General features: G+C 38.2%; 1 protein-coding gene across 1 annotated transcript in view; it reads right to left on the reverse strand.

Moving 5' to 3' along the window:
• Positions 1–5,995: 5,995 nt before the first annotated feature.
• LOC129248269 (cell adhesion molecule 1) overlaps positions 5,996–23,362 on the reverse strand; it is a 371,310-nt gene continuing 353,943 nt past the window's right edge. The window contains exon 11 of the mRNA XM_054887754.1: positions 5,996–6,174. Within this exon, the coding sequence (XP_054743729.1) occupies positions 5,996–6,174 (179 nt within the window). The remainder of the gene's footprint in view (positions 6,175–23,362) is intronic.

Below are 23,362 nucleotides of genomic sequence, written 5' to 3' on the forward strand. Positions count from 1 at the left end.
TCTGTGGCCACCAACGTTAATTCTTAAAAAGAGAGAAGTTCATCTAAATTAACTTAAGCTAAGCTAAAAAAAAATGCAATAATTTGCCCAGCATTTCTTAAGCAATTACAGATTTCTCACTTCACTCATGACTGCGTATATGTTTTTATATTTATATTTATGTTTATGTATTATGTATATTTAGAAATATGTATATGTATGTACATTTTTATTCTGCAAGTGTATGCTAACCTCTGCAGATGAGTTGTGCACGCAAAAGTGCATTGAAGCATTTTTTATCTACAAAAGGTTATAACTGCATAGTTTATTACGTCTATATGTATGCACTTAAGTATTATGTATAAGTAGATCGCACATTTGTATATACTTAAGCCAAATGCATCAGCTTACCATTTTGTCATTTTGTCACTGCATAACATTTTTTCATTTCATATTACATTAAAATAATTTTTGCGCGTTCATATTAATTGTGAAGTTAGTGTACTTAATTTTTAATTAATACTTTAATTTTATATATATATATATATATATTTTTGTCTTCACAATTATACTACGCTTTACTATATTTTCTAAAACAGAAGTTAAGCGCCTTTTACTTATTTCCTTACTTCGTTGAAATTGGTTCACATTTTTTTTTCAAACGAGTTTGCGCGAAAGGAGAAAGGATGTGAGCTCATTACAATACAACAAATTTAGATTTCATATTTGTGAAGGAAATGTGATCCATAATCCACATGAGGCTTAAATTATTTTTGTAATACAAAGGTGTGGGCTAGAATGATTTGAATTGCCAAATTTTGGTCACACAAGTCTTTACATTGAGGACAAAGAGTGCTACTAGTCTAAGAATGCAGTAGCATTTGAGAGGAATTTTTTGGAATATTTTAACCCTCTATTTTCTCTTATTATGCATTAATTTGAATCCCTTTTTAAGAAAAGTCAAAATAATTGCTATTAAATAGAAATTTTTAGCGCAAGAATGTTCTATGAAAGCATTTGTCAGAAAATTTCAGTAGTGGCTGCTGTAAACGCAAAAGCCGAAAAAAGAGCGTTTACTTGTAGTGTTCCATAAATATTATGCACGAGGTATTTTTATTTTTGGAATGTTTAAAAGCAAAGGAAATTTATGAATGAATGTTGAAAGTGCGTAGGAACTTTTCGCCAGTAGAAAGAAGGGTTGCTGAAATTAAACGTGGCCGTGCAAGCTTTGAAGACGATCCACGTCAAAAACAGCAGCAACACCAGAAATGGTAGGAAATATATAGATATTTGGTGGAAGCTCTAGGCATCTGATTGGACAGGTTAAGCAAAATTTTTATTGAAGTATTGGGTTTCAGAAACATGTGTGCACAACGGGTGCCTCATTGGATAACAATGGATCAAAAACACATTCGAATGAGACTTTCTCAGCAACATTTGGAATGTTTTCGAGAAGATAAAGTAGATTTTGTGCATCTATTCATGCCAATAGATGAGACTTGGGTATATTACCATGATCCTTAATCAAAACAAGAAGCTAAAGAGTGGTGCGAACCTGGTTCTTCGGCGCCGAAATGGATTTGTTTCTAGAAATCGGCCAAGAAGTTGTTAGCATCAGCTTTTTGGGATGCGAAAGGAATTTTGCTTGTGGATTATTTGAAAACTGCTAATACAACAAATCGGAATATTTTCGTAACCTTTTAGACCAACTGACGGAAAAAAGTTCGTGAAAAGGACCTAGTTTGCAAATCAAAAATAATGTTTTTCTTCAGGGCAATGTACCGTGTCAACAGAGCATTTTGACAATGGCTAAAATCCATGAATTCAAGTTCGAATTGTCCAAACATCCACCGTAATCACCAGATTTGGCCCCTAGCGGCTTTCGTCTGCTTTCAAATCTAAAAAATGCATATGTGGAAAGAGTTTTTCATCAAATAATAAAGTTATAGCAGCTGTGGAAGCGTATTTTGCAGCGCTTCCAGACTCTCACTTCATGAATAGAGTTCATAAGCTGGAATCTCGTTGGAACAAATGTATTGATGTTTTGGGAGACTATACTGAATAATAAAGTGTATTTCAAACCATGGAATTATGTTTTTCTTATCGAACCGTTAAACTTATTGGACAACCTAGTATATATGTGTATGTATACTATAAGAACAAATTTAAACACTTTTTATGCTCTATATAAAAATTTGTGTCACCAAAGTTTGGGAGGTTTTACCAAATGCAAGAAAACTCATCCACTGGACTCTTACTTAGTTCTTCAAAATGGTCTACTTTTGATATACAGCCATGGAAAAAACAATAGCGCAACAACGTTTTCAACAGTTTTGACTCATATTCTTTGTTTTGTTTTTTAAGTTTCTATAAATGATTCATAAAAAACTCTTTCGATATGAGGAGAAAATGCGAATGAAGGATGAAACAAAAAGATCAAAAATCATTGAGAATCTTAAGCCACTCCAAACTTCAACTTTATTATATAAAAATTTAATTGAATATAAAACTGCATATTCAAATTACTCTAAAAACTTTGAATACTAATGGTGAAATTTTGTTGAAAATGTATCAAATTTTTATAAATCCTGCAAACAAATTTGAATCTTAGATTTGGGCGATATTTGTTGTAGAGCGATCTATATTTTAACAACAAATTAATGAAAATTTGTAGTCAAAGAGGAAAGCGGCCAGTTCCTATTCAAAAATGCGTTTGGACATTGATATTATTATTTTTTATAGCTCGTACCTTTTACTGTTTTAATTTATATTTTACAGAGTACAAGCAACCCGATTGCCGAAATTTTTTTTTAAATTAAAAGCGCTTTGAACAACAAAATATTTTCTTTTGCCTTGCAAAATTTGAAAATTAAACATTTGTAATATATTCCAGTTTATATTTTTATTAGCTCTCTAAATTTTTTATTTCCCACGCTGTTGTTTAAATTGAATTTTATTATTAGTTTATAATTATTATTTTGTAATTATTTTAATATTTGTTTTAATTTTTTGCTTACCACGCCATTGTAATGCTTATGGAGACTTCAATAAATTCGTTTCTTTGTCATATATTTCTTTACATTCTCTTTTGCCTTTTGCAATCGCGAGTGGAATTGGAAGTAAAAGCTTAAAGCCTCTAGTTCCAAATACTATATGATCGATTTGGACAAAGTTTTCTTGGGGGACGAACATGCCAGATGATTTCCAACGGCCTCATCTGGAGAGAGAAGTTTTTTAAAGTATACGTTTATTCTTTTACTTATTCATTAAAGGCTTCATTTTATTAATTTATTCGGTTAATATTCGAGCCATAATTTTCTCCAATTTTACTCCAAGGAAATATTAAGCGTTCTCTCGAACCTCAAAACAAAAAAAAGTAACTTTCTTATATTTTGATTGTAAAGGGTGGTTATTTTTAAGGGCCGATGTTGAATGTGAACCACACCTAAGAGTAAAGCTTTTTTCTGCATCTCGTATGACATTTTTGAATTTTAGACTAATTCAATTTGAACCATGGAAAGATACAGAATCGAGCAACGCCTTAAAGTTATTCAGGCTTATTATGAAAACGAGCGTTTAAATCAAAATGCATATCGCGCACTTCGTGAAGAAAATGAAGATGAAGATGCTCAGTGGATTCGTCAATAAGCAGAATGGCCGCATTTGGGCGAATGATAATCCAAGAGTGATTGCCGAAAAACCAATGCACCCACAAAGATTGACTATTTGGTGCGGTTTATGGGCCGTCGCCATCATTGAGCCGTATTTTTCCAAAATGAGGCCGGCCAGGCAGTTACTGTGAACAGTGTTCGCTATCGCGAGATGACAAAATCAGTAAACACCGAAATTCCATCGAAATTGTTCGTAAATTTATCAAAAATAAACCGAAATCATCATTAAAATTCATGGAATCGGAGTTGAGTATCTCCAAAACATCGATTTATCGCATTTTAGCTGATCATTTGGGCTTACGAAAGGTCTGTGCACGTTTCATTCCGCACAAGTTCACTGAGGACCAAAAATTTCTCAGAATTCAACATTCGAAAGACATCATTAAAGAGGCGAGAAAAGACGCGAACTTCCTTTACAACATTATAACTGGTGATGAAACGTGGAGTTTCCAACATGAACCTGAAAACAAGCGTCAAAGTGCCAAATGGAAGGCCCCAGACGAGCCACCACCCAAAAAATCGCATTTGGAGAAGTCAAAAATCAAGTCGATGCTCATTTGTTTTAACGATTCCAAGGGAATTGTCCACAAGGAGTTCGTGCCAGTGGGCCAAACTGTCAATGCAATTTTCTATCTTGGCGTTTTGAAGCGTTTGGTGCATCGCATTCGCCCTCAACGCGAAGGAGAAAGCTGGCGCTTATTGCATGACGATACATGACTGATTTTTTGACTTGAAATCGCATTTTAACCATCAATCACTCACCTCACTTCACCTGATATGGTTCCTTGTCACTTCTACCTATTCGTAAAATTGCGTTTGATCATGAAAAGAAAACGTTTTGCGTTCGTAGAGGCCATCCAATAGGATTGTACCGACATCCTGATGGACATTCGACATTCCGGTCAATGACCTAAAGCACTATTTAGAAAAGCTTTCAGATCGTGCAAAACAGTGTATCGGCTGGAGGTGACTATTTTGAATAAATAAACTCGAAGTTATCAGAGCAAAGTTAATGTCGTTTCTGTTTCAGCTCGTTATTGTTTATTTTGGGCTTCACTTTGTATATATGTATAATAATTAACGAGAAGAAGCAAGTTTAAATGCGCTTGAGAGCTAGCGTTTGGTATTTGAGAAAATCCTAGGTCATCAAATACTTTTCTGCTTAACATCAAACAGAATTTTTTATGGCAAAACCTTTGAAATTTAGCCACTCAAAGATAATTTAGCTGAGGCGCAGATTCTGTGATGATTTCAGCATACTGACATCCACAACAACTATCCTGGTGGCGACGTGAAACAATTTGATGCTTGGTGACCTGTCAGACTGATAAAGTTTCGCAATGTATGTTATTTTCATGAAAAACAGCGAGCAATCAAGTTAAATTAAAATTATATTTTCATTTCAAATTGAACATTTATTTTTCTTTCACATTTTTTGTATTAGATGGATTATATTTTACGCTGTTTTTATATTCCCCTTCTTATAGTAAATTGGTTTGACTTTAGCTTAAATTAGTTGCCTTATATACTTATTATAATTTCATTAATTTTCTTCTTCTTCTTTTCATATAATCTTCCCAAAACCAAGCATCGTTAACAACAAATGTGCATTGCGGTGTTGCACCGTTACACAGCACAGCTACAACTACATATAAAATGCAGTACCTAAATAAATGTGTATTTGTATGTAACACAACTGTACTTTTGTATATGTATATGTGTGTATGCGTACCATATGTATGTATGTACATGTTGTGTGTGTATGTATTTCTATGCCTGCGTGCGCTAATGCGGAGCCTTAAACTATTCAAGCAGAGTGCACTAATTTACATAAATCAACTGACGTTTAATTTTTCCGCTTGCTTCCTATACACTTCCTTGATTTTAATCGAAATTTAATTAACTGCATTTTACACTTAATTAATTTACAACTATTTCTGCTTTCTGTAATTTTCGTTTTTTTTTCCTGTCAATAAATTAGGCAACTAATTGAGTATATAAATCTTGTCATCTAATTTATTGCATTTCAGCCAACGCAGCTTACGAAAATGTTGCTAATATTTATAAGCTTTGTCTCTTTGTTGCTTAGCGCCTAACATACATACATACATATACAGTTAAAAACATTTTGCTTTTCTTTTTAAGTTCCCATACTCGTTAAGCAGTTTTTTGTTTTTGTTTTTTTAACTTACGCCTAAATTTATTTTACTTGTAACTCTTATTTGTTTTAGGCCTTAACTTTTCTTTATTTATTGTAATAATTAATTTACAGTTTGTCCGTCCCATTACTGCTTCCGCCAGTTATATGGTTGCCATTGTTGTTGTTTCTCTCCCTTTGCTATTTGCTACACCCGCACGCGAAATGCGAAAAATAGTGCCGCGCCTACATAAAGTAGCAGCGCATGCGTGCTGGTTGTGGTGCAGGCTGCGCCGTTTATGGCGTCATTGTCGTCGGTCAGGGAATCGGCGTCGTGTTTGTTCGTGGCCGATTTTGCATCGCTGCGGTAGTTGCTGTGATCGGGCGCTGCAAAACAAAAACAAGAAACAACAATTAAATTAATAAATAAATAAACAAATGTAGGTCTAATACTGATTAGAGGCCGAAGAATAAGAAATAATGATATGAGATAGCCGCTTTGCACTTGTCCTGCTCATATTCGTGGGAGATTTTTTTTCTTTTTGGTTGGCTGGTTAATGGTCTGTTCTTGAGACAATCTAATTCTACTAATTCTTACTTTTTCGGGACGGTTTCAAAGGTAAAATTTTTCAAATGAAATCAGACTTTTTTTTCAATTTCAAACGTTTATTAACAAAAAATGGTTATAAATTTAATCTTCATAATAATAGCCATTGCTAGCGACACATTTTTCCCATCTCTCAGGCAATTTGTGCATGCCGCGCAAATAAATTGGCCACCTTTGGCCGCAAACCAAACATCGAGCCATTTTTTGGCTTCTTCGTGAGAATTGAAGCGCTGCACAGTGGTTCCGCCATAGGACATTGGATGAAAATAGTCATGTTAAAATTATGCAACAATATTTAGCTAAATGTTAGTTCATTAGTCATAGTAACTTAGAGTACAAAACAAATTTCAACTGCACAAACAATTCACTTATAATTGTGCCTCCAAAGTAAGAGAATTTGAAAAGTGGTAGTTAGCGTGGTCTCCGCTTCGTACTTACGCAGTTCCGGGAAGTGTTATTTTTCTAAGCACTACTGTGTTTATGACCTGTTGTACAATGAAAATTCAAGTTGAAGGTATGTACGACATGTTAAACGTTTTGTTATCTTTTTTAATTATTATTTAATAGGTTTTCAGACCGCACGAAATACTTGCGGTTAATTTTTTTTTTTAAGAAGTTTGTAAAGTTTTAACTAAGTTCGCACGAATCTGCACAAATGAAACATACATTAAAATATTCTTACGTATGTCCTCTTTAAGGAAAAATAATTTCCAGCTGCGATGACTTGCGATTGCGCTTGATATAGGGTCTAATCTGTACCTATGTGACTTATCTACAAGTAAATGTTATATTTGTGGTGCGACACCTAAAGAAATGAATGACTTAGAAAAGTGTAGAAACAAACAAGTAAACTCCAGTAGATTTGAATTTGGTTTACTACCCCTGCATTCTTGGATTAGATTTTTTGAATACTTTATTCATGCTTCTTATAGAATCGAATTTAAAAGGTGGCAAGCACGTTCATCTGAGGAAAAAGCACTTTTAGCTAAGAGAAAGGAATTTGTTCAGAGGGAGTTTAGAGAACAATTAGGCTTGATAGTTGACAAACCGCGAAGTGGAGGAAGTGGCACCTCTAATGATGGAAATACAGCACGAAAATGTTTCCTTCATTCAACCATATCATCCGAAATCACAGGAATAGACAAACACGTTATAGACAGATGTAGTTATCTCCTACAATGTCTTTCATCTGGTTTTAAAATTAATTCGAATAAATTCAAAATATATGCACTAGACACTGCTAAAATTCTAGTTAGTAAATATTAATGGTATAATTTACCTTCACCAGTTCATAAAGTGCTCATTCATTGGTCGGAGGTAATCGATCATTGTTTATTTACAATTGGAGAATTATCAGAGGAGGCAGCTGAATCATGTAATAAATTAGTGAAACAATTCAGACGTGACAATACCAGAAAGCACTCAAGAACTGTAACTAACACGGATCTTTTGCACAGGCTTCTTCTTAATTCCGATATATTTATATCTAGTCTACGAAAATTACCATGTAAAAAGAAATCTATGATGCCAAGAGAGGTGTTGGATTTATTGAGTTAAAAGTTTTGTATTTCTAAGTACATTAACTTTTTTGGAAGTGAATATTTTATTGTTTTCATAAATAAGAATAAGTTAAAAGGCATCAAAATCCTTTCGCAGTTTAATGTTTTTTTTTCTATTATTGTTTATTAAGATTTATGCAAAACTTTAAACGAAACAAAAAAATTTTAATAAAAAATGTGTGTGTACCTAATTTTCCTTTGACTTTTTATATTAATTATATATTACTTTATTATATATTATTATTATTATATCTTATATATATCCTTATTATATATATATTACTTTTTATAAGTCTTTATGTTTTTTTAACAAATAAAAATATTTCTCAACTTAAAAACGTACTAAAAAGTCATTTATCACGCCAAAAGTTCTTATGACCGCTCTTCCTACGCGGCGGGACCACTGTGCGCTGCTCGGAAAGTGCGTGGCTCATCGATGCAAAGAAATGATAATCGGAAGGCGCCAAGTTTGGTGAGTAAGCCGCATGCACCAGCGGTTACTTTGTGACGCCGATCGGCATATTCTGGGCATTTTCGGTGTATAGCGCTGTTCAAATCGGCCAATTGTCGTTGGTAGCGTGCACCGTCAACTGTTTCACCTGGTTTTAATAGCTCGTACCAAATCATACCACGTTGATCCCAGAAAACACACAGCATTGCTTTGCGCCCGAAGCGATTCGGTTTGGCCGTTGTTTTTGGCTTGTGGCCGGGCGGACCATACGATCGTTTACGCTCGGGATTGGAGAAATACACCAATTTTTCATCACCCGTAACGATTCGATGCAAATAAGACTTCCTTTTAAACCGGGAGAGCAGCATTTCACAAGTGGTTTTTCGGTTCTCAACGATGTCCGCAAATCGTAGTTTGCAGGAACGTAATTCGACATTTTTAAGAGCGACAAAAATGCTTTGTTGTATGAAACGTAACAAACAGTGAACTGAATATTGTTGACAGATGACGGACGAAAAAAACAAGACATTTGGGAAGGTTTAAAAATACTCCTAACGATATTTATGGACTAATAACTGAAAGTCTCATTTCATGGGTATATAACTGGTACAGCCTGTTTAATAGAAGCAAGAGCACCATGACTTAGAAACTATCATATTTGACCAAACTACGGATTTTTAGTATTTACTATACTACATGGATATGGGAATAAATTTCCGCCTTCGTAAAAGGGGTGTCGCTGCTGATACTATTTTTGTGTTCGCTCTAGTAATATACTGGTTATTTGAAGTTATATATGTGAGGTCTTGATCGCAGTATTCGTTTGAAGCGTAAATCTACTTTTTTATCTGACGTCAAAAAGGTCTACGTGCGAAAAAACTGCATTTGCGGGAAGTCATGCTTTATTACTACCTTTTAAAGAAAAGTGCAGTAGAAGCGTGTCGTATTTTAATCAATATTTAGGGTAATCACGCTCCAACAAAATATGACTTGTAAAGAGTGGTTTCGACGCTTCCAAAGTGGCAATTTCGAAGTGAGTGATAAAGATCGCGAAGGGGCAACGAAAAAATTCGAAGACTTTCAACTACGGCAATTATTGGATGAAGGCGTATGTCGAACCCTTGATGAGATGTCTAAAGAGTTGGATGTTGACAGATCAATCGGCGGTAAACGTTTGCACGTGATGGGAATGGTCCAGAAAGCAGGTAACTGGATGGCAGAGCAATTGAAGGAAAGAGATATCGAGAGATATGCGTTTTGAATGGCGGAAAAGAAAAAGTTTTCTGCATCACATCTTCATTGGCGATGAAAAATGGATTTGTTATGATAACCCTAGGCGTCAAAAATATTAGAGTCTGCCAGGTTAACCAGGTCCATCGACAACGAAAAAAAAAATCATGCTTTACAGGTTATGTTGTGCATCTGGTGGGATCAGACGGGTGTCATCTATTGTGAACTCCTTAAACCATCTGAGACCATCACTGGCGATCGTTATCGATTACAGCTAATGCGTTTGAATCGAGCTTTATCAAGAAAACCGGTCGGAATGGGTCGGTTGACATGACAAACTTATTTTGCTGCATGACAACGCCAAACCATACGTTGCTAAATCGGTCAACAAATATTAAGGCCGACTGAATTGAGAAATATTGCCCCAGCCGCCATATTCCCCACACATTGCACCTTCGGATTACCATCTGGAAATTTATTCCCAGGCCCAATATTTTCAATAGGGTTGGCATCAGGCGACTGTGAAGGACAATCCAACATTTCAATCCCGTTTTTCTATTCAACTTCGTTACTTGAGATGGTCATCTTCTTGTAAAATCCTAGGTTAGCTGATCCTTCCAAATATCTGCGTAGCTCACGGTAATAATGAATTTCGGTAAACTTTATTCATCAGAACTGCATTAAAATTGGCGGTAAACACACAAGTAACTGTCAAATCCTTTTCCGCAGAAGCAGTCCCCAATACGCACTTTAAGTTTTGGATTATCAGTACCGACGTATGCAACTATTCACCGAAAAGGAAGATTCCTTCGTGAATAATACGTTTGTCCAATTCCAGTCTGAATTTGCCTTAGCCCGTGTGTGTTTTTTTTCAATGTGTGATAATTAGAACAGCGGTTTTTTCAATGTGATCCAGAACTCGAGATCTTCTGCATGTAAACGTCCTCGAATCGTGTCTTTGGATACATCAAACCTCCGTGGGACATCTGTTATAAAACTGTCGGCAGGGTACCAGAGTCTTACCTTTTTTCGTCGTGTTCAGGTTCATCTTTAAAAGGTTATATCCATAAATCGATGGAAGATTAAATATTATTATAGGTTTTTCAATAACAAGTGTTATTCCCTTAAAAGATCGATGGTTTCGTTGCTTGTGTAGCACGTAGCGCCGTCTTGTTGAAATAAACGTTGTCCAGTTCAATACCATCCAATTCCGGCCATAAAAAATTATTAATCATCTCTCTATAACGCAATCCATTCACCATAACTGTTGCTCCAGCTTCATTTTCGAAACCGTAAGCTCCAATGACTCCGCCGGACCTTAAACCGCATCAAATAGTCACACGTTCAGGATAGAGAGGCTTTCAACAATAACTCTTGGTTTTCTGAGCCCCAGATCCGACAATTTTGCTTGTTGAAGAAGCCACCGAGGTGGATATGGGCCTCATCACTCAAGATGATTTTTCAATGGAATTCCGGATCATTTTCATGCATTTCAACGACCCAATCAGCAAAGCCACAATGTTGCTGATGATCGGCCGGCTTGAGTTCTTGTGTTAGCTGGACTTCATAAAGCTTAAAACCCGAATCTTTATACAAAATACGGTGTAATGACGTTTGTGGAATGCCTAATTCCAAAGAACGACAAGGAATGGACAAACCTGGGTTTTCTTCGGCACTTTCGGCTACAACAGCCATATTTTCAGCTGTTCTTCAGCAACGTGTACGGGTTTTATTCCTCACATCACTAATTTGTTCCAACAGCTCGAAGTTTTTCTGTTTTGCGGTCCGACTGTATTGTGGTCCGACAAGGTGCTTCATGATGACCCAAAAATGTTCGAGTTTTATAAACCGTCTCTGCCAAATTTTCACCATTTATATATATAATTGGCGCGTGCACCCTTTTTTTGGGTGTTTGGCTGTGCTCCTCCTCCTATTAGTGGTGTGCGTCTTGATGTTGTTCCACAAAAGGAGGGACCTACAGTTTCAGGCCATCTCCGAACGGCAAATATTTTTATGAGGAGGTTTTTCATGGCAGAAATACACTCGGAGGTTTGCCATTGCCTGCCGAGGGGCGACCGCTATTTGAAAAATGTTTTTCTTAACTTGGAGTTTCACCGAGGTCCAGTCTCTTACCAAACCATTCGGCTACGGCGGCCGCATTTTCATGGTAAATTTTAAGAATTTCAATGCGTTGTTTAAGCGTGTATCGTTCCAATTTTTGTAATGGCGTAGTTCCTACTTGTCAAATATCAGAAAATGACAGCTTCAAAAGTGACATCTATCGGAATAGCGGGCTAATCAAAATAATACCTGTTGTTGGAAAACCCTTTATAATAGAAATAAGTTAAATTCACGTCCAAATTCGAAAAAGTCTGGCTAGACCCGGATGGCCAACGGAGGGTTAACACCACTTTTTCTTAGCTTTAGCTTCACGCAACGATAAGTTCGGATTTGTCATAAGCAAATCAATGATTTTCTGATCTTGCTTTGGAGAGGGCCTCGTCTGGGGACGTCATCAACGCTTTTAACTTCGATGTATCATTGCACTTATTTATATATGAATGTTTTTGGGCTTGCTCTCACTTGTGGTGTCCCACGGCCGTGCTTTGTTAATCTCGGCCAAAATCGCTTGAGCGATCATCGCGCCACCCAAGAAGAAGAAGTATGTACATATAAACAATACCAGCTATTTGACCTCCATTCTTAGAAGGGCTTCAGTGGAAAACAAATTGATGTACATACGTATAGATGTGCGACTATGTGCGCAAGAAGGTTTAATAACCCATAAATTAACCTTGTCACAACACTTTACACAATCGTACGTCAACAGGCCGTCCCATCTGCCAGGAAAAGCACAAGCAATCACTGCATTATAAATATTTTTATAACTTGCCCATTTAAGTGTTGGTTATTTCATTTTACCACTCATACACCGAAATGTGCATTACCTAGCTACACACACAAATACGCACATGCACACACACACACACACACACATACATTCACTATTAAGTCACACAATTTACTCAGATTCAGTTGTTAACAGTCAAAAGGCGACATAAGCGCACAAATATTATGATATGAAACTGTAATAATATCCTTGTGTCAATAATCAGAACCCACACACACACAAACCAGAAACATTTACGAACATCGGGTGTTTTTTTAGCTACATGAGAACTATCGATATCGAAAATTTTGACTTGACAGTTGAGAATGGCAAACTGTGTTGGCATTTCTGTTCAGTAAGGTTCGTCAAGACCTCGGTAGTTTAACGTAAGTGCATTGGCCTGCCATCCCAGAGGTTATGGGTTCGTATCCAACGTAAAGCACGGCCCATGCACTTTTCCAAATTTACCTAAACTTCCTATTTCTAATAATTTTCCATCCCAAAAACATTTTAAAATTCACTCCTCAAATCCAAACTCATTCTTTCCATCCTCACTCCCGCACAATAGTCAGCGCATTATTTGCATTGTGGCTGGTAAAATAAGCTAAAACAGAGAAAAACACAAAGTTACACAACGCATCAGTGGCGCCAGCAAGAGGAAGCGGGCAACCGTGGTAGTAGTGCAGACACATCAACATTAGTGAAGTCCTCAACCATCTGTGCGACCCTTCTGGCAGAAAAATGTAAAACGCAGATGGCGCTCCAAGTAGTAAGAAGGTGTTGGTCTTAAGTTAAGGACTGGTAGCGGCAGGCTAATCACCTTCCGAGTCAGAAATCAAATAGATTAACGTTACCAACGCAAGGAAAATGCCTTGTCGAGGCTCTATGCTCCCGAGAGGAGGGAACAAGGAAAAAAGAAGGTTCGTCAAGTCATCATGAATATGTATTGCCAGAAGAAGATTTCCAAATTGTGGAACTCTACTTTGAAAAAACAAAAAAAAAAATAAATAAAATAAAATAATACAATAATAAATCTGTTCGCCAAGTTCGGTTTTTATTTCCATCGATATGAGGAATATATATATGCATGTCATCCTCTAACTTCTATTTGAAGCATGGCGTCAAGTCTCGTCTTTTGTGTTAGGGATCTCAGCTCAAGGCACGATAATACAAGAGACTTCATTTCAGCTTCTGTTGAGTACTGCCAGGTGGTACGAAGTCTACCAACTCTTCTACCAATTTGTTGAAATGGATTCCAGCGCAGCGCTTTCTTAGTGGCATAGTCGTTGTTTTTCGTTTGCGTGTGACCAATCCATTGCCATTATCTTTTTTGATTTTTGAAGCAGCGTTGACCTGGTTAGCTTGCGTCAACTACTCGCCGTTGGTTACTATCCGTGACCAGAAAATTCGCAAAATCCGACGAAGGCAGGAACTTCGTGCTCTTCGTAGTTACTTTCCAAGTGGTACAATCATACATTAGAACAGATTTGACGTTCGAATTGAAGATGCGCAGTTTGGTGTGAAGACTGATACTGTTGTTTTGCCACAACGGAGCGAGAATGCGGAAAAATGATTAAGCTTTGCTAATTCTGTATTTGACATCCACCTCAGAAACGCCATTCGCAGTGACCATGCAGCCAAGGTAGCAGAATTTGTCAACTGTTTCGAACTGCTGTGCACCCACTATCAGTGGTTCCGATATGGTGTCGTTGAGATGCAGCAATTTTCGTTTTTTCTAAAATCAGCTGAGCACCGACGACATTTTCTTCCAACAAGGCGGCGAAACATGCATTCAGAACACTTAACAATCGATTTATTGCAATATTCAAGCCACCATGGACACCATATGGCTAGATTTATTGGAAACAGTAGTCAAAAATTATACTGATCGAATGGACTATGTAAGTCGTAACCACGGCCGGCATATGCCGGATATCGTGCCATGAAATTATATAGGTAGGTAGGTAGGTGGGTAAAGTGGTTCCCAATTGGTACACCTAGGCCTGCTGTACGCCCATTGGGATACTCGTACCACTAGGGCTGTCCCCTCTCCTCACTCTACACTGTCCTCATTGAACCACCCAGTGGCTTTAATATACCTATCTAACAATTCTTGTTAATTTTAAATTGACTACTTCTGCCAAGTTATTGAAAGAAATTTTTCCGAGAATTTTTTCATCGAAAGTGTTCTATAGTCTCTTCTTCTTCAATGTCGTTACAGTTCTACTGGCACGCCTGCCTATAAGACAGTGCCCTGTTATAACCCCAAGACTTCTCACATCCTTCCTGTTCAGTTTCAACAGTCGATTTGTGCGGCCCATGTTCTTTTCTGGCCACGTCATTCTATACTTGTTGCACAGACCGGGGACTAAGTCCATAGCCTGTTAGCAGTACTGATAGTGTGTTTGTCTATCAGTAGCTTACAAGTTGTTAGAGGTATAGGTATGTTCGCTTTAACTGGTGGGATCGGTAATGTGGTACCCAATCGCGCTAGTTCATCTGCTCTCCAGTTACCTTCTATGTCACTATAACCCGGTACCCAGAGCAGGTTTATTCTAAACTAGTATAATATTTCTGTCAAAACGTCAATACATTCTTTTACTTTCTTCGAGTTAATATTAGATTACAGGGTTTGATTGAAAAGTAAAAAGCCTTCCCGCGCGGAGCGTCTGCCAAGCGATCAACCGAATCGGCTGGTGGGGGAAAATGATCGTTTGACTTTCGCTTCCACTAGAAACCGGCCCCAGTAGGCTGGCAACAGCGGTGCAGTCAACATCACTCTGCACGTGAAAGCTGTTTTAAAAGTGTGTTAGAATTTTGCAGTGGCGAGAATGCAGCAATCGTTGGAGCAACGTTACTCGATCAAATTTTTGTACCTGCAGGAAGCACTGTGAACGCGGCATTTTACAAAGAAGTGCTCCTTCGGCTGAAAAACCGCGTCGTCCGGGCTCGGCCCGACCTCGTCGACAATTGGACCCTTCATCACGACAATGCGCCGGCGCACACTGCCTTCCTCTGCACCTCTGCATTGGCCAAGGTGGGGGTTCCGGTGCTTCCCCACCCTCCCTACAGCCCAGACCTGTCCCCTTCGGACTTCTATTTGTTCCCGCGTCAGAAAAGAAAGCTCCAAAAAACTGTGACAGCCGAATTAAACGCGATTCCGGCGAATGAGTTTAAAAAATGTTTCCTGTTCCTGCAGTGAAAGGACCGTAACCAGCGGTGTATTGACGCTCAAGGATCCTATTTTGAAGAATATTAGTTGTATAAGCCAAAAGGTTTAATAAAACTGCTTAAAAAAATAAGGCTCACTACTTTTCAACCAAACCCTGTATTGTAATGATTTCACGGCTGATTGGCTATCTGAATATATATTTACTTCTCTTGTGGTGAGAACACTTTTTTTTAAGATCAACAGATGTTGGCACTCATTTCTTTAGAGTGAAGGCCTCCGTCCACGTGTTCATAGAGCTTGGAAAAATCAGTATAGATACTGACTCCATATCTATTGTCCATTACTCCATCGTCCCAATCTTCTCGTGTTGGGAAAGTTGTGTTAAAGGATGTATTTAGATGCAGCTCTCCTGAGTTACAAAAGTCTTCTGTTTGATGTAGGAAGGGGTTTTCGTTCAGTATTTTTGCGTGACCCTTCCTGTTAGTGGCTAAGTAAGAAGATTCTCTTAACCTAAGTGCCGATTTCGCCGCCAGTTGATTGCTGTAGCCCTCAATACGAATTAGATGCACCAATGAATATCTCATCGCTGCCGTGGATGTATACTTTAGTGTCCCGCTTGTGAAGAGACTAGCATCCCTTTGAATGATTTCTAAACGTTATAACATAGAAGTGTTGGCCGCCAAACCTAGACACCGTATGAAATTAACTACCAGTTTGTAAAAAGAAATTCATTCTATCAAAATTCATGTTTTGTATTATCATTTGAAGTTCTCAAGCTCTTAAAAACACGCCCGATACAAGTGCAAATATGTGAACAGTTTTGGAAATGATTTTTAATGAATTTATCTTTAAACCTACATACCATATACACACACACTCGTACATACATACACACATGCAAACATACTCTCATACGTGTACGAGCACATTTATTTATGTATGAATATAAATGTGATTACATTTACGAATCTCTACGCCTTCAAGTAAATATTCTGTCAGCTTTGAATGATTGCTGTCCATATCACAGTTATCCTGCGGCATTGACAGTCCTTTGACATTGAAGTGTAGTTGTGTGACAGAAAATTTCACACAAGTAGTGTGTGGTAGGTGTGAATGTGTGCATGCTTGCGATATTAAATATCTCATACATATGCAAAACGAGAATTATATACAATAAAACAATTAAGGCTAAAATATTCGTCAAGGACATTAATAGCTGAGGGAGCTCACTTCTGTTGCAATAGTTTTCATTACATTGGGAATGGAATTGTAGAAATTAAAAAATAAGTACAACAGAGCTAGTAGCAGTTTCAAGGATGAATTTGGTATACTTTGTATAAAAGGTTGATAAAAAATTATGCTGATACTTCTGCTCTACACCCGGGAGAATTTTTTAATAAAAATGAAATAAAAATTTAAAAAAATTCTAAACGAAAATTAAAAATTAAAGAACAAAACTGAAATTAAAAATAAAAAAAATTACACTTTTGTTACAAACGCCACGCTCCGGTAGATCACTCAGGAAAACTTTGACCCACTAAAGACCACCAACGGCAAACCGTGGACCTTTGACATTTCTTGTGGCATCATTCAGCCCGGAAACGAGCTTAGAGAGAGGTGGCGAAGTATGTAAAGAAATCGGCCAGAAACGATAAGAGAAAGTTTGTTGAAGACCTTGCTAACGATGCCTAAGCGGCAGCAGGAGTAAACAACATGAGACAGCTGTACCGCATAGTTGACCGCCTAACCAACCAGTGGAGTAACAGCAACCAGCCGATCAGAGATCTGAATGGTGCTTTGCTGACTTCCAATGATGACCGGATCCGCAGATGCAGGGAACAGTTTTAAGCAACTAGCAACATTGCTCTTAGCAGTATACCTAGCTTAAAAGTGGGCAGCACAACAACATACAGCAATAAAATACCAACATCCTGCCCCAACCTAGCGGAGATATAGGATGCGGGCGAAGATGGCATACGGCCTGAACTAATGACTGCCGACCCGGAAATATCAGCAGAAATGTTTCATCTCCACATCACCGCCGTCTGAAGCAATGAAAAGCTGCCACTGTTCTAGACAAAAGGCATCATAGTGAAGCTGCCTAAAAAAGGCGACCTGCGTGACTGCGCAACTGGTGAGGAATAACCCTTCTTAACACCTTCTACAAAATTGTAACCGTGATCATACGAAGTAGGCTCGAAGATATCGAACGCTCCTTAAGAGACGAGCAAGCTGGTTTTCGCCCTCACCAAAGCTGTGTTGATCAAGCCAACACACTTCGGATTATAAAGGGTTTTTTAATTGGCGCGGGTCGATTTTGGCGCCCTATGGCAGCCATTTTGTTTTGGTGACATCTGTCAAATCTTCTGTTTATTATTCAGTTGTTTATGCCAAATGATCATGGTAAGTTAGACGATTGAACAGCACGTTCAAATGGTAAAACTTTATTATCGAAATGAGTGTTCATTAACGCAAACGTTGCGCGCATTGCGCCCATTTTTCGGTAGACGTGGTGGCCCTTCCAATTTCTTATGGCCCATATTGAAGCATATGGACATAAACGACATGTGGTTCCAGCAGGACGGCGCTACGTGCCACGCAGCAAACGCCATTTTATTCCATTTCAACATCTACCCGCCCTTATTGAAAAACCCTATAGTAAAACAACCAGTTGGGTGGCGCTTCCCGCTCTACATGCTGTTCGTAGACTTTAAAAAGGCGTTCGACACTATCATACGAGACGCAATATGGATGGCACTGAGTAGAAAGGGAGTTCCCGCCAGGATAATCCGCCTCATCAAAGCCCTTTACGAGAACTCCGGTAGTGTTTCACAAAGGCGATATCAGCGATCCATTCACTATCAACGCAGGCGTAAGGCAAGGTTGTACCCTGTCACCATTTCTCTTCGCCATCGTCCTTGATGACGTCATGAGCCAACTGACCCCGCACAAAAAAGGCATCGTATGGAGTTTCACCAGGCATCTTGAGAACCTGGTCTTCGCCGATGACGTCTGCCTCCTCTCTCATAAACTCTCTGACATGCAAGCGAAGGCGGATAAACTAGTCGCGCTGGGACGCTTGTCGGACTAGAGGTCAACATCGCCAAGACCTAGGCTATGATAGTTAACCACAATAACGCAAGGTAGATATGGGTTGACGGATGACCAGTGGAATTCGCCGAAAGCTCAGATAGATAGACCACATATGGAGAAAACCACCAGGTAGCATCACGAGAATGGCACTGAATCATCACCATTGCAAAATAACGCAGATCCATTAGGTTGACCGCGCCATGTGGTTGCCACCCTTAATTATCGAGCTGATGGAAGCCTGGAGATTCAAATACAAAGTTGAATGCAAAATAAAAACAAAAAAGAAAACACAGAAAAACGAATTTAGGTGAAATCTTTAATGAGAAATTTCGCACTGTTTTTTTTTTCGGTACAAGCTGATCAATAGCTGATAAGTCGGAATTGATAAGGTAGCTTTCTACTCGTACTTCACTCAGTCAGTTCGTCTGTGGTCTCGCGCACATTTTTCTAGTTTACGCATAAAGCCGGGCAGACCTTTGAGGCTTCTTAGTTATTCCATGTATTATTCCTTTGATAATTTTTATAATTTTTGCAATCGATTATGCAAAATCTTAATATTTCTTAATATTTGTTTTTTTTAAATATCAGTAATTAAAGGCACAATATAATCCAAAGATCACTAAAAGCACTTGAGAATGCGGAGGTACTAAATATAAATTTTGGGGGTATACATAGGGAGGAATTAAAAATAGCCCTTCAAACTCACTTCCCATTGATGTTTGTTAGAAGGAAATGACATTAAGAATACCCCAACACAGAACACAAGAAAGCTAATCATGACAGCCACAAACTCAATTCTCTGTACGATAGCGAAGTAAGGGGAGATGCGCTAAACTGCAAAGCCAAGCGCAAATCACTGGAGGCTATGCAACGAACAGCTGAACTTAGAATTGCCTCAGCCTACCGCACCGTCTTTGGCGCTGCAGTCTTTGTGATCAGCGAGGAGATACCCGTCGACCTCATGACCCAAATAGATTCGTGGGACTTCAAGAAGAAACACGACATCACTAACGTCGCAGAACGGAAATATCAAACCATGCTGCGGTGGCAAAGTCGTTGGGACATTGAACCGAGTGGCGGATGGACGGTGAAACTTATTCCATCAATGGGCAAATGGGTTCAAAGGAACTTCGTGGAAATGAACTACGTTTTACTTACTTTTCTGGTCACGAATACTGCTGAAGATACCGCATAGACAAGTTAAGTGATCGCAAGTGCATATATTGCGAAGCGCTGGGCGATGACGCTGATTAATCGATTTTTAGTTGTGACAGATGATGCTTTGAAGAAGGAGATTGACGACATCGCGGCGAGCAAAATGCTGGAACGCGGGGACAGCTGGAACGCGGTAAAGAGATACATCGAGGTCGTTCTACGAAAAAAAACAGAGGCCTCGACACAGTGAAACAAAGCGAAACCTCACATACAGAGACACATGAAGACGAACTTATAGCATGAAAGCTGGCTACAAATACGGTGGAGCCAGACGTGGGTGAATAGAATTGGTCGTTGGCGGATGCCGTTCAAGGCTCTCCAAAAGTAATGCAAAAAGTAGTAAAAGGGAAAGGAGGTATTGGATTAGTGGGCACATCACACAGTAGACGCAGGTCGCGTAAGTGCGAAGCCATGGCTTTGGTGCAGATATTTATATATATATATAATTGGCGCGTACCCCCTTTTTGGGTGTTTGGCCAAGCTTCTCCTCCCATATGTGGTGTGCGTCTTGATGTTGTTCCACAAATGGAGGGACCTACAGTTTCAAGCCGACTCCGAACGGCAGATATTTTTATGAGGAGCTTTTTCATGGCAGAAATACACTCGGAGGTTTGCCATTACCTGCCGAGGGGCGATCGCTATTAGAAAAAACTGTTTCTTAATTTTTTGATCTTTCACCGAGATTCGAACCGACGTTCACTCCCTGAATTCCGAATGGTAGTCACGCACCAACCCATTCGGCCATAGATATTTAGATAATTTAATTTCGAGAATGAAAGAAACACCTGCCTGCATTTATATTTTGTATGACAAAACTGAGAATCTGCCATTTTAGCTTTGATACGCCAAAGTTGGAAACTTCTATCAAAAAATATTTGTTCTACATAACTCACAGTTTCTTTAATTTTTGTTCTGGATCCATCACATATCTCTCTTTGTAATATTATTATATAAAAGTAAAAGAGTTTTTCTTTTTTTTTTTGTTTTGATATTTCATGTAACTTCGCACGCAGCCATTCACACATACATTGATGTGCTTCATTTTAGTTTTGCATATAAAAACGCTGCAATTCAATAAACGAAATCGCAAGCAAAATTTCTCTCAACTTCAGCTGTCCCATGAGATTGCCGTCCATTGCCAAAAATTCGAGGAACGCTGCATCCAATGTCCGGCTGGGAAAATCAAGTGAAAATGGCGTGCTATCAGCCTTTCACAAGATTGCCTATCAAACGACAGTGACGACGGCAAGAGCGAGGTGCCCAATAACAATAATTGGGTGCCTTCGACGATAGCGCAAATGCATGGGAATGTTGAAAAAGAAATGTGTTTCTATGTGTGTATATATGGCTGAGTGTGTGCTATGAAAGCGTGTACACTCAGAAGGATAAAACAAACAAAAAATAAAAAATAAGGAAAAAAATATAAAAAATAAGAGTGCGCACTTCTGCTCATTTCAATCCATTCGAAGCATTTCGACATTAAATTTTATTTCGATTTATATTTATTTTTCTTTTGTGCGCAAGTGGTTGGTTCTGCGTTTGTGATTGTTTTCGTTGCAAATGAAAAAGTTTCACTCTTCAGTTTTGCACACATGACCATTTTGGCTATTTCGCAGACATGACACAGCACCAAGTGCTGCACTGGCAAGTGTTATTTTTATTGTTATTGTTGCTTTTGCTGTTGCCGTTGCTTTCACTGCTGAGATATTTTGTTACGCTAGCGTTTTTTTTCTTTCACTGTTTGTTTTAGCAGGCGTTTGTAGGTGCTTTTGTTATTCTTACTCGTAACTGCTTGGTGGTCATAGCCAATACATAGCCACATACCCTGCAGTCAAATCAACCAGTTCTGAACTTCATGCTACCAGTATGCTCTGAGGCTAATGTTTATAGTTGGACTCTTATTTATAATGCTAGCAAGTGATATTTTTGATAAGGTAATGGCCAACGAAATTTCAATTGTCAGCCTCTGCGTCAGCATTATAGCCGTTAATATACCAGTGAGTCTCTGCATCAGCTATATACGAGTTGAAGAACTAGTAAGCACATACTTCAGTGTTATAACAGGTAACAAAACAGTTCCAGATGGACCAGTTAATGAACTAGTTCAGGGTGGACTAGTTATAGAACTAGTTTATTGTGGGTTAGTTGATGAGCCGATTTATTGCAGGCTAGTTAGCAAACTAGTTAATAGTGAACCAGTTGGTGAACTAGTTTATTGTAGTTTAGTTAACGACCTAGTTCATAGTCCGCCAGTTAATTTACAAAACAATTATCCTTCAACAAATGCATCTATGTTAAGCCAGGTGACAATTCAGTTTAATGTAGATCAGTTAACAAACTAGTTCAGAATGGATTAGTTAACAAACTAGTTCTGAATGGCTTAGTTGACGACCTAGTTGTGAATGTGTTAGTTAATGAACTAGTTAACTGAAGGTCAACTAACAAACTAGTTGGTAATGAACCAGTTAATGAAGTGGTTTATAGTATTCTACCTCATGAATTAGCTAATAATAGGTCAGTTAATTAACTTGTTATAATAAAAAAAAACATATATCTTTAAGCAAATGAATCTGTGTTAACCCAGTTAAGAAACCAGTGGAAAATGAATCAGTTAACTAACTAGTTCATAATGGACTAGTTAATTAACTAGTTTATTGTAGATCAATTAACTAACTAGTCGGTATTGAGTCAGTTAACGAACCAGTTTATAGTACTCCAGTTAACGAACTAGTTTATATTATATTAGGTCAGTTAATTAATTTTTCATAAAATACAAACAGAGTAGATGATTGAAAACATCAATATTTATGAGTTAAAATTTTGAAGAATTCATATTTATAGTAACAGGTGGCGCAAAAGTAACCTTGCGTTGTTTTTTGGCTGTAATTTAATTGATTCTGTGGATTGATTCTTGATAATTTGTGGATTGTTTTTATTTGGTCTTTTAATTTTTTTTACATCAAGTCGAGAATATGATGTCATGTAAATGGCCGCCGCCACAGTTGATTGCCATTTCAGCCCTTTTTATGGTATTTTCCATCACTTTGGCCAAAACTTCCGCCGATAGGTCCTCACATTCTTGACGGATATTGTCTTTAAGAGCTGCAAGAGTCTTAGGCTTGTTGACATAAACCCGCGACTTCAAAAAGCCCACAAAAAGAAGTCTGGAGCGGTCAAATCAGGCGATCTTGCTGGCCAGTGCAAATCGCCAAAACGGGAGATTAGGCGCCCGGGAAATGCATCCTTCAGCATATCGGTTGTGGCACATGCAGTGTGTGCCGTTGCAACGTCCTGTTGGAACCACATGTTTTCCAATCCCAATTCATCAAGTTGCGGCAAAAAGAACTCCTTGATCATT

Source organism: Anastrepha obliqua, chromosome 5 (genome assembly GCF_027943255.1).
Source record: "Anastrepha obliqua isolate idAnaObli1 chromosome 5, idAnaObli1_1.0, whole genome shotgun sequence".
NCBI lineage: Eukaryota > Metazoa > Arthropoda > Insecta > Diptera > Tephritidae > Anastrepha > Anastrepha obliqua.